Source organism: Misgurnus anguillicaudatus, chromosome 2, assembly GCF_027580225.2.
Source record: "Misgurnus anguillicaudatus chromosome 2, ASM2758022v2, whole genome shotgun sequence".
NCBI classification, from domain to species: domain Eukaryota; kingdom Metazoa; phylum Chordata; class Actinopteri; order Cypriniformes; family Cobitidae; genus Misgurnus; species Misgurnus anguillicaudatus.
The window spans coordinates 25,587,290-25,599,629 of record NC_073338.2 but is presented as its reverse complement, the minus strand read 5'-3'; the positions used below and the strand labels follow the sequence as shown (position 1 = coordinate 25,599,629).

Here is a 12,340-nt window from a genome sequence, read left to right as displayed (position 1 = left end):
AATGGATTCCAAAATGATAAAATTTAAATGTTTAAAACAAGGAGAGCTGGAAAATAAGCATATTTTCAAAAAAGTGTTGTGTCCGTTTAAGAGGGTTTTGCTCTTTAACTGCAATTGGATTGTAAGTAAGCACACTTGTGTTTTGGCTGTGTATTTAACCTCCTAAGACCTGGTGTCTCTACTGTACGTGGATATCACATTTTTTGTTGTTTGCACCAAAATAATTATGTGTAGCTGGAACCTGTTGTACACAAACGTGGACAACTACACTGCTTCATGCTCAAAGAAAAATATATGATTTTTATATTTATTGGTTCTTCCTTTTGAGATTTTAAACAGAATGCAGATAGATTTGGCTTTATGTGTTGTGAATCTGTCAAGGACAGTTTCACGTATCTTTTTCATATAAATGCGCACGTAAGACCTAGGTTAAAATACAAACATTCAAGGGTGAAAATAAGCATAACCCAACTGTACATAGCATTAATATAATACATTTTCAATTATGATTGAATCTGTGCCCACATGGGCCACGCCAGTAAAAGATCTGTAAGGCTTTTGACCATAAAGCACTGTGCTCTCATCATCTCCTCCGCTACAGTTGTTCAAGCACTGGAGCTTTTTGTCTTTCTGACAGAAAAGTAACTCACTGCAGCAGCATCTAAAGACATATTCTGTGTAGCACCACACAAACCAGAAATAGATATTTCTAGTATATAGATATGTACCCATGTATTCTGAGATAGTAGGAGAAATGTGACATATTTATTCAGTCAGTTTCCATTTTGTTGACATGGGCATTTCTGTGCACAAATCTGTGGTGGAGATTCAATTTTATTTATACAGCACTTTTCACAATTGTTCATTGTACAGCTTTACATAAAAAAGCAAAGAACAACAAAAGCATGGCAGTTTTTAAATATAGTTTAGAATGGAGTACATGAAGTATCATGAGTTATTCAAATGTATTTTCTCATTTAGATAATGTAATAAGTAGTAATCCATTCCAAAATATATCTTTGAATCTTGTCCAGAAATTGAGTACATGTAGGTATTCAAAATTATTTCCTGATAAAATGATGTATTAGGTTAATAGTACTAAAGTGAATTAGTGATATCTGTAAGATTGTAACTGAAGCATAATAATAAAAGCAGTATTAACATAATGTACAAAAGAAAGTCAAGATAAGCTAATGTCAGTAAGCAAGCCAACAGCACGACTTTACCTAAATGTATGCTATAGAGAGTATAGTGAATACTATATAATACAATTTAACTGAGCTACAAGTGCACAAAGGAGGTGGTCAGTTGTCGATAGGCAATCATCATTTGGCTTTATGTATTACTATGCTAACTAGACAAAAACTACCATTGCAGTGACAAAAGATGTGCTTTATTGACTTTTCTCTTCTTTTTTCTGCCCATTACAGCTTCACTCTGATGTAGACAAAGGTGAGGGGAAAGTAAAATATGTGCTCAATGGTGAAGGTGCAACCTCCATTTTCACCATAGACGAGAACACAGGAGACATACACGCCACTAAACGTCTGGACCGAGAAGAACAAGCCTACTACACACTTCGAGCTCAGGCCAGAGATCGTGCCACCAACCTGCCCGTTGAACCCGAGTCCGAATTTGTTATCAAAGTGCAGGATATCAACGACAACGAACCCAAGTTTTTGGATGGCCCTTATCATGCTCAAGTACCAGAAATGTCTCCTGTTGGTAAGTGCCTTGGTTTTTGACCAACAAAGCTAATCACCAATGACAGATGTTTTGAGATAACGTTTCATGGCGATTATTAGCAACACACTACTATTTTCTGAGGTGGATAATTCACATAAATTCGTACAATCTCAATCATACATTAAAATAGAATCTGCATTCAGCTTAGGGACGTTGTATTTGTATGTTTTTGTACAAGCATAGACATTTTTTCACATAATATTTTTTTTCCAATTAGCCACATTGTAAAATTTTATTAATTTATGTGAGATCAGGCCTCTTTATTAGTTACAAGTGCTGTCCCCCAAACTACCCATGCTGCCTACTACTTGCAAATACAGCTCCAATGACTTTTTTTTTTTTTTTTTTTGCAACAGTTCACACAAATAGTATTCAGCCATTACAATATATTAGAGGCAATCTATTTAAAATACCTATATTCTGGAACAACCTTTACATCAGAAGTGTATGTAAAGTATGAGGCCATAAAATGCGACTTGCTAAGTTTTGAAAACAGCGAAGGTGCAAATTTCTTGCTTAGGTTTTAAGCAGTCCTGGATTAACACAGTGTAGTGCCCCAGGGTGACCACATTTGAAGTGCCCCCCCACAAAAAAATAAAACTCGAGTCATTTAGGGCTCCAGACTATTTTTTTTTCATTAAGAGCACTGTAGCCCTTGACTAAAAATTTTAGGAGCACCAGCAGAAAATTTAGGGTACACCTTAAATCAGCTTGCGATGCAATTGTTTACATTTTCCAAAAATAACTGCGTTACTGAAAAATACCAAATAGACTTAACTCTATTGCTGCACATGTCATTATGCACAATTGATGAAACTTTAAGAATAGGAAGTTATGAACCAAAGAAGCATAATATCCTTAACTAATTCTAGGCATAAGATACATACAGTACATATATAATAAGTTATATCCAGATAGCATACTGTAATGAGATGAGTGCTATGCAAATACATACTTGTATCTTTTACACATTTCTCGATTCTATCCAGTTTTCCTTAACTGGGCACTGATGTAGATCTTTATTCTCATCTATAATGTTTTTGGTGTAAATGTAAGCTAAAAGTTCTCCCACTATTTTTGTCTCTCATCTCTCCAATGTATTATTTTAAACCTGCGCGGGCGCCTCTTCTCGCAGTTCTAAGTAAGATGCGTTGACCTTATCTGGGCTGCGTTAACCCTTCGGTAGATTCAACTGAGCGCATGGTGACATTAAACAATTGATGTGCCGTGCCAATGAGTGCTTAAAACCGATCGTGCATTCCGTATTTTTTGTCACAGGTTCCCGTACATGCGCAAGTACTTGTAAAAAACACTTTGGTCGCAGTCTGGAGCCCTTGGTGCCCCCCTATTGCCTGGTGCCCAATCCTGTATATAGATTATCCGGCCCAGGTTTTAAGGGTTGCTTAAGAAGACTTAATCACATAAGGACAGCGATATTGACATCGATTGTCCCCCATACAGGACAGCTGTTTGTCATTTCGACCATGCACACCATACTAGCTGACAATCACACAAGCATTGACATGGTGTTTTAAAAGAGCAATTAACATGCTGGCTGCAAGTGTCTATCCAATGCCGTGAACAAAGCCATTAGCCTCTGTGAATGCAAGCGACCCTTGTCCTCAGTGTCGGCTTTATAGATCCATTTAAATTCATTAGCAGTCAACCGGTGATGAATGGATTTGATTAACGAGAAAATGATTAATTTAATTTGGTAATTAAGAAACAGGAGATTGTTTGCAAGTGTGAGGAGGACCACAACCTAACCCAGAGTCTCAGACACATCTCCCTCAAACCAGACCAGAGTGCAAATTCACAGCATATGCCTTTATACAGTACTCTCACATTCAGTTCCTTTGACTTATGGAGAGTTTTATTGTGATGTGTGTTGAATGGTTTCTCAACTGCACCGTCCATATGTCTGTGTCCTTATAGTGACTGTCTGCAAATGCGCCAGCTTGTTGAATCTGTAAATGAATTTGCAGAAGTACAAGGTTACGTATGAAATCTCATCGCACCATCTGATAAAGAGTAGTGCTCATTTGGTCACTGCGGTTGGAGTTGCCATGGTGCCTCCAGATGTTGAAGCTAGAAATATGACAACATCTGGGCTTGTCCTCAAACGTCTTTTGGAGTTTTTTACGAGCAAACGCATTTAGGGATAATCTGCGAACACCGCAGTCTGGACTGGCCTGTAAATTGTGTTGAAATGAAGGCCCGGCACTTTCTATTAGCTATTTTACAGTTTAAATCAAATCTGGGAAATATCAGCGAGCCAGTAGAGCAGTGTTAAACTTCACTTGGTGTTGCTTTGTTCCAGTTTTACAGGATAAACGGAGAACAGTGTGTGAGAATAATTGCTGCAGATGTCCAGTTTGTCTCATAGAGCGAGAAACCTTGATTTTATAGGAAAGTCAGACGTGTACAAATTTGTAAGATATGGTTGTTTTGTCCTTCTGGGCTTTTTGCAACGGTCCATGCCTTAATGAGTACTGAAGAGACACACATTTGTAAGTAACCAAGACAGGTACAGAAATGCAAAATGCTGCAGAAGTAAACAGAGCAAACGGGGTAAACATTTACCATCCTTGAGCTTGTTTATTGTAATTTCTGCAGTTTCTTTTTTCGGGCTTGCCCATGTTAAAATGTATCAAACGTCAGTGCAGTAATTTATGGAGCTTTAATTATTTTGATTCAAGTTTATGTCTGTTACTATTTTAACAAGGGTGCTTGATTTGTTCCAGGCACATCTGTGGTTGAGGTTAAGGCGACCGACGCAGACGACCCTACGTATGGAAACAGTGCCAGAGTCGTGTACAGCCACCTTGAGGGGCAGCCATATTTCTCAGTGGAGCCTAAGACAGGTACGGTACACATAATTTAAGGATACGTTTATGTCTTGGCAAAACGGTCAGTACACTATTAATGTCTTTGGCCTAAAACTTGTATAAATCCATCACCAACAAGAGAATTTTTCATTTTTATCCATTTGGTCAACAATATACAAATAGTGTCTGATGTTTATTTAGAAGTGTGATATGAAATTATTAGCATTTGTTCATATGAAGAGTTTGGTTTCAAAACGCAATAAATCCATTTTGACTAATTTCGGTAAAAACGTGTTTTCTATACCAAGAAAGTGACAAGATGAAAACCACAATTTTCTGTTACAAACTTTCACATAGCATCTTTAGGTTATAATAACATTAAAAATTCAAATCCATAATTTTGTTTTTCAAAGATTTATTATAAAACTGATTATTTTTTCCGCAAAATGCAATAAATCCATGACCAAACAGTTTTTTTCCAAAATGCTATAAATCTATTGAATCAATATATAAATGTGCATTTTCTTTGCCATGTTATATTAATTTAGTTGACTAGTGGTATACACTGATAATAAAAAATAAACATTAATGGCATTAATCAAAACACTTACTTTGTCATATTAAAAACACTGTCATTGCTGCCGTCATCCTTGGGACATCGTTAAACTTTTTTGACAACGATTAGCTGTAAAATGTTTTGGTCTGGCTCGATTTTCATTGACTTCGAGTAAAATAATGGAAAGTTTTTCATAAGATCCGCTATGGTCAATGTGTTAGCATGACAGAAGCTTGATACTGTCGTGTGAGAACAAGGAACGGCTGGCATTTTTCCTTTGCCGCGTTTCTTCCCCGCCACAGAAAACCACCACAGGTTTATCAATGGCATCAAAAGTATTATTTTATTTTTGTTTGTTTGTTGATCACGAAGTACAAAGTACATGAGGAAAATAGGATTCAGTGTGTATTCAACGCGCCACCATTGTTGTTTACAATGTGTGGAATTGTGCCCTGTCATTGGTTAAGTAGATTTATTGCATTTTGCAGAGAAGGAAGATTGGCGTTTATCGGGCTCTATCATACACCCGGCACAATGCAGAGCAATGCGCGACGCAAGGGTCTTTTGCTAGTTTCCACCCTGCGCAATTATCATTTTCACGTTTAGCGCCACTTTTTGTAAAAAATAGCAAATGCATTTGCGCCCAATTTTGCGGCCATGGGCATTCTGGTCTGAAAAGGAGGTGTGTTCAGGCGCATTGTTGGCGCGTTGCTATTTTGAGGCAACTAAAATAGACTACGCCATTGACCAACTAAAACCTGGTCTTAAGTCTAAAGTCAATGGCGCAATATTGTTTTTGTTATTTAATGAGCGCGTTAGTAATATGCGTCTATAAACGGGACGACAACCCGGGTTTGCTTATCACATACATGGATGCGCAGCAGCACAAAAATGCTTTTAAATATGAAAAATTAAAGGATTAAAATGTAAAATTTTATTATTGAGTCTCTTGGACATAAATGAGGACCGATTATGAGACGTTAGAAGGCGTAAAGAGCTGCTTCGCCTGTAGCCTGGTAAGTAAATAAATGCTTTAAACAAATGCATCTATTTTTAAATGCTACTCCACAGATTTATTGTATATGATGACTCTGTACCTGTGGATATGGTGAGATGAGAAACATTTTAAGTAATGCTTTAAAAAAAACATGGCGCTGTCCGAGTGCTGAAACAGCGTTTGTAAATACTTTATCTCTTGTTTGTGACAAATAAAGTATTTTTAAAGTACAAAACTTTTGTTGCATATTTGCAAATTATTCATGAGATTACAATGATTATGTAGGATATCAATACATTTACAGCAATTAAAAGCCTGCTATTTTTACTTAAATAGAAAGAAAACCACTCAAAGAAAACGGCTTTTTAAGGTTTTTATCAAAAAAATAAACAACAAAATATTTAATAAAAATTAAAACAACACCATTTTTTAACATGTATCTTAAACTGGTGGTCTTCTTCCTCTGCTTAGTTTTTCAGTTTACAAATTCCGCTTTCTAAATAGGGATTAGGCATTGCGCCAGGTGCAACTGGCTTTTAAAGGGGATGAGAGCTGGTCCTCTCATTGGTTTATTGCACGTTACGCCCAAAACACACCAATTACTCATTAGGAGAATAGGAACAACCCTTTTAGGCCGTGCGCTTGGCGCATAAACCATTTTTCCCGTTGTTAAATAAGCAAAAGTGGAATCGGACACGCCTGTTTAGAGCATGTGCTTTAGACAATGCGCTTAGATCGTTAAAATAGGGCCCATCACGTTTTGGGAAAAAAGGGAGAAAAAATGACTGAATAACCAAACTCTTCATATATACATAATAGGTTTGTTAAAGAAGAAAATAAACGCATACTTCTATTATCTAGACTTGAGTAACATGACTGACGTGGTAACCACCAGTTCCTTTAATGGGAACATGGAGATATCTAGAGACCAGTGTTTTGATTGACTCACTTTAACACGGAAAAAGTTGATGGGGCTTGTGATGAAGTTACTGGCACACATTACCATTTGATTACAGGGAATGAAATCCTTAATGTAATCAGCACTCCAGCTGTAACTGAGGTCATTTCCACATATGGACTCAATCAACGGTGTAAATTACAAACCCTGATTAAACTTTTTCTTTTCGAAGCGTAGGTCTAATTTTAAAGATTCCACCACAAAAAAAAAATAAAGGATGCGGTATATAGCAAATAGCAGCGTGTATTGATCAAGATTTATCGCAGCTGCTTTGAGCTAAAGGAAAGATGTACTATTTAATCAATCTTGGGTGTGCAAAGCAATGATAATCCAAAACTAACAGTGGTTTGGGGAGGAAATTGATTTTAAAGTTCTGCGCCCGCTCCGGTGAATTTGACTCATCGATGAGAGATCCATTATGATATGGACTAACAAATCTGGTAAAGGTCCTTGCTTTAGGGAGATTACGAAATGGTAATCCTATTTTAATTGATGCACACTCCATCTCCTTAAAATGAGAAGGGGAAAATTCATTCTGTAGTCTAGCCGCATTTGCGTAGCTCCTACTGGCAAGGACATTATTATTATACTGAATGACATGCATCAGACAATAGGACGTTCTGTAAAACAGGCAACACTTTTTCTGTGCAGGCATTGTGAGGACGGCTTTGCCCAACATGGATCGAGAAGCACGGGACCAATATCTGCTGGTCATTCAAGCCAAAGACATGGTCGGTCAGATGGGAGGGCTCTCGGGCACCACATCGGTGACGGTCATGCTGTCGGACGTTAACGACAATCCACCCCGCTTCTCACGGAGTATGATTATACTACCAGCTATAAAACAAACGTGGACCTGATCCATCATTAATGCACGCTGTCACTTTGGTTCATTTGCATACAAGTAATCTACGAAGCTTAATGACTCGGGCTAAACTTGTATTACCCAGATCACTCGCTGTAGTTGCTGTGCAATTACAAGGTAGATTTTCTGAAATGAAGAAGGATAGAGATGTAAAACCTAATAGGGGATTTTTTTAGATCACAGTCATTTCCTTCGCTATTTTTAGCCGCATGATGATAACATCCCCATCACCAGCATGTGTCTAGGAATGAGGGTGTACGACTTAGACCGTCTGTGTCTGTAGAGTGGCTTTACCTGCCACAGAGCAGAGAGATACATTATTAGCTTAGACCAGACTCTAACAGCTGGGTGATAAGAAAGAAAAAAAGAGAAATAGCATCATCAATAACCCCTGTGTGTGGGTGTGTGTGTTTGTTTGCCGGGCGTCTTTTGCAGAATCCTATCAGTTTGCTGTGCCTGAATCCCTGCCCGTGGCATCGGTGGTGGCCAAGATAAAAGCCTTGGATTCTGACATCGGACCAAATGCTGAGATGGACTACAGAATTATAGAGGGCGACGGCCTTGGGGTGTTCAGGGTCGCACCAGACAAAGATACCCAGGAAGGAGTCATAACTCTGCAGAAGGTAGGCCAGACACAACCCAAACGTTATATGTACTGTTATGGCCTTTGCTATGATGACAGCATATAAATGAGCGTCAATGATGTGCTTGGGCAGCCCGGTCCAAACATATCCTACTTTTATCAGCCATAAAAAATATAGGCTGGAGTCACTAAATCTGATTAAGACCTGGAAATAAACAGAACATTTGTGAACACGAATATGAAAAGCTTTTTTATTTAATATTTTCTACTTAAAATCATACTACATAATGTAACGACCATTTAATATCAAAGACTGAAATTAAATTAAAATCAAAGATTGGAAATCAAACGAAAGAGTCAAATATTATGAGAGTGTATTACACAGTCAGGTTCACATTTTAGTTAATAAAAAATGCAAAATAAAAGCATTTTCACTAAGTGTCTCAGACAATTGGACCTCACAGCAGTGGGAAAAATACTGTGACTTTTAGCTCTTTGCAATAATGGTGTGTGTCATCTGGTTTACTGGATGTGTTTTGTGCTAGTGAGGGCAACACTTTACCACAGTTTGTGTTTTCACGTAAGGTCACGGGTCAATCTCAAGGTTTTTTGTGTTTACAGAAGATGCTTAAGTCAAATCAAGACCCCTTTGATTTCTGACAAAGTCATTTACTCTTTTCTTTGGCTGCCATCTGCAGAATAAGCACTGAAGAGGTCAACGCTAGCACGTTTTAATGGTTAGCATCCTGTTGCACTCACTTCCTTAATATTGAAATACTTTTAACAGCTGGTCATGACCCATGTCAAGACCTCTATCCCACCCACATCGCACCCCTGACATTATGCTCGCATGCAAAACAACTAAATATTTATTGACTCAATATTTTTACTGTTTAATATCTGTTTTGCTCTAGAGTTAGTAAAACCTAGAAACAGATTTTACTTAGAATGGACCTCAAACTGACCACAGGTGCCCACATGTCCTCACACTCTATTATTCATACTGTCGACCTTCAATTTGGTTGCCAGGCACCCTCGCAATCGCATCATCAAGTATACAGATGACACCGCAGTGCTAGGGCTCATCAACAACAATGATGAGATCGCATGCAGAGAGGAGATGAGAGACCCAGAAATATGGTGTGTAGTCAACAGCTATCTCTTAATGTCAACAAGACAAAAGAGATAATTGTTGACTTCAGGAAATCATCAGTGTTTGGAAACTGCTTTTCCTCCGACTGGAAGCCCCTGCCGCGAAGACTGCTCAGCGTGTTACTTCCCCGCAAGCAGCAGATAGAGCATGAAGGACGATATTTTGGCCTTTAGCTTTTTTGCCCCTCTCACCTTTGGGACTTTTGAAACACAACACTCAGAAATAGTTTCTTCCCACAGGCTATCATGATATTTAACAGCTTTGCTTTATCACCGGTACTCACCCCTCCTTCCTTTTCAGGTGCAAATGTTTTTTGGTAAAATATTCAGAGCCATACTCATGCACAATGTTTTATTAATACAATCATAAAATATAATCATATCTTGTTAAACTGGGTTTTTATTTTCATTTGTGACATTCCATGAATAATATTTTATTTTATGCAATGTAATGTTTTTAAATGTAGTCGATACTGTTTATAAGGGGCACCAGGGCAAATTGTCACATATCTGTACATTGATGCACATACCTTAAAGGGATAGTTCACCCAAAAGTCATCATTAAATTCCCCTAAAGTTGTTTATAACCTGTATGAGTTTCTTTTTCTGTTGAACACAAAAGAAGATATTTTCATAAATATGGTAACCACACATTTGATGGCACCCATTGACTTCCATAATAATTGCTTATGGAAGTACCACAAAATGTGTGCTCACCATCATTTATATTGAGTGAGTAAATAATGACAGTTTAAATGTTTTTGTGATTCACCCCTAAAGTGGCTATAAAAAGCTGTTTATTATTTCTAGCATTATTGATTTAGAACACAACTAATTTAAAACTTTTTGTGACAACATGCCCCAAATACAGAACATTTGGTAACACTGCAATTCATAAGACTGACGTGACACCTTCATAAGCAAGACATGACACGTGTCATTAACATGAAGGAGATTTTATGCACGTTTATGACAACTGTTAATAAGCGTCATTCACTTAAATATGTCATTTTTAATGCAAAGACGACATTGTTTGAGATGTCTTTGTAATGACAACTTGACATAAACCAATACATCATAACCTTTCATGACAACTTGACATTACCAAGATAACATAACTGACCACTTTTTACCAGTCATACAAAAATAATTTGCTATTAAAATGTCATTAAGTGTTAATACTCTGTCGTATAGTTTCATAACAGCATCATGAATATTTTTCTTGACCTCAACTACAGTGGTACAAATATAATTTGTCATTTAAATGTCATTAAGCATTAATAACAACATCATGAATATTCTTCAGTTCATAATGTTTTTTAAGGTTCCACCAGGTGTTTAAATAATAATGTAAAAATTGTAATCATAATAATGTAATAATATTAATCATCAAATAATAATAATAATAATAATAATAATTGATAAAATGATATTTTATTGTATTTGGAAACCTATTCACCTTAAATTAAATGAAAACAGTACAATAATGGGTTAAAGCATGCAGGTTCACTGGAAAACTGTTAATTACATTTAATTAATTAATTAAATTAATTAAATGGTTTTGTTAGTTTTTCTTCTAGTGTATGTCTTAAAATTTCAGAACCGTCTGTGTGTATTGTGCACATACCTGTACATAAAGTTAAGTATAATCTTTTGACGTGTCTGTTGCATTTTGTTAAGGTATTTAAAATTATTTGACAAAGAATTAACACTTATTGACATTTTATGACAGTTCAATTTGTACCACTGTAGTTGAGGTCAAGAAAAATATTCATGATGTTGTTATAAAACTATTTGACAGCATTAAAACACTGACAGTTTAATGTCATGTTAACCCATAAAGCTAAGTAGTTTCTTAAGTTTGATAATTATTCTGCTATGGCATGTTTATGACAGATTTATGACAAGCTAATGTATTGGTTTATGTCAAGTTGTCATAACAAAGACATCTCATACCAACATGATCTCACAAAGTTCCGTGGGATAGTCACGGAATTTTGTGCTCATTTTTCCGTGGCATTCTCACGGATCTCCGCATTTTTCCGTGGCCCTGCTACGGACTGTCTTTTTCCGTGGCATTCTCACGGATTGGTTACTCAACTGCTTTTTCCTATTTTCAAACCATTTTCGCTTCGGTTTAGGGTTAGATTTGGTGTTTGCGTTAGTATGTCACTTTAAATATTGGTTTATACTATTTTTTCTGATTTATTCTTTTATATTTACTAAACTTTAAACAATTGTTGCCTGGCGTTGGGGTTAGAGTTGGGTTTGGGTAGGGATGTCATTTCATGTAAATCTAACCCTAAACCGAAGCGAAAATGTTAAGAAAATAGGACAAAACAGTTGAGCAACCAATCCGTGAGAATGCCACGAAAAAAGACAGTCCGTAGCAGGGCCACGGAAAAATGCGGAGATCCGTGAGAATGCCACGGAAAAATGAGCACAAAATTCCGTGACTATGCCATGGAAATTCGTGAGATCAGGTTGCTCATACAATCATCTTTGCATTAAAATGACATAATTGTACAATGACACTTAATGTCATAAACGTGCATAAAATCTACTTCATGTTCACGACACATGTCATGATTATGAAGGTGTCACGTCAGTCTTATGCACACCCCTTCAAATAAAATTATTCCTATATAATTATTC

The 12,340-nt window shown here is 36.8% G+C and overlaps 1 protein-coding gene across 1 annotated transcript in view; it reads left to right on the top strand.

Annotated features, from left to right (window-relative positions):
* The window catches only part of cdh7a (cadherin 7a), a 73,041-nt gene that overhangs the window by 26,284 nt on the left and 34,417 nt on the right, over positions 1–12,340 (top strand). The window contains exons 3-6 of the mRNA XM_055202106.2: positions 1,431–1,725; positions 4,491–4,610; positions 7,737–7,904; positions 8,386–8,573. Of these exons, the coding sequence (XP_055058081.2) occupies positions 1,431–1,725; positions 4,491–4,610; positions 7,737–7,904; positions 8,386–8,573 (771 nt within the window). The remainder of the gene's footprint in view (positions 1–1,430; positions 1,726–4,490; positions 4,611–7,736; positions 7,905–8,385; positions 8,574–12,340) is intronic.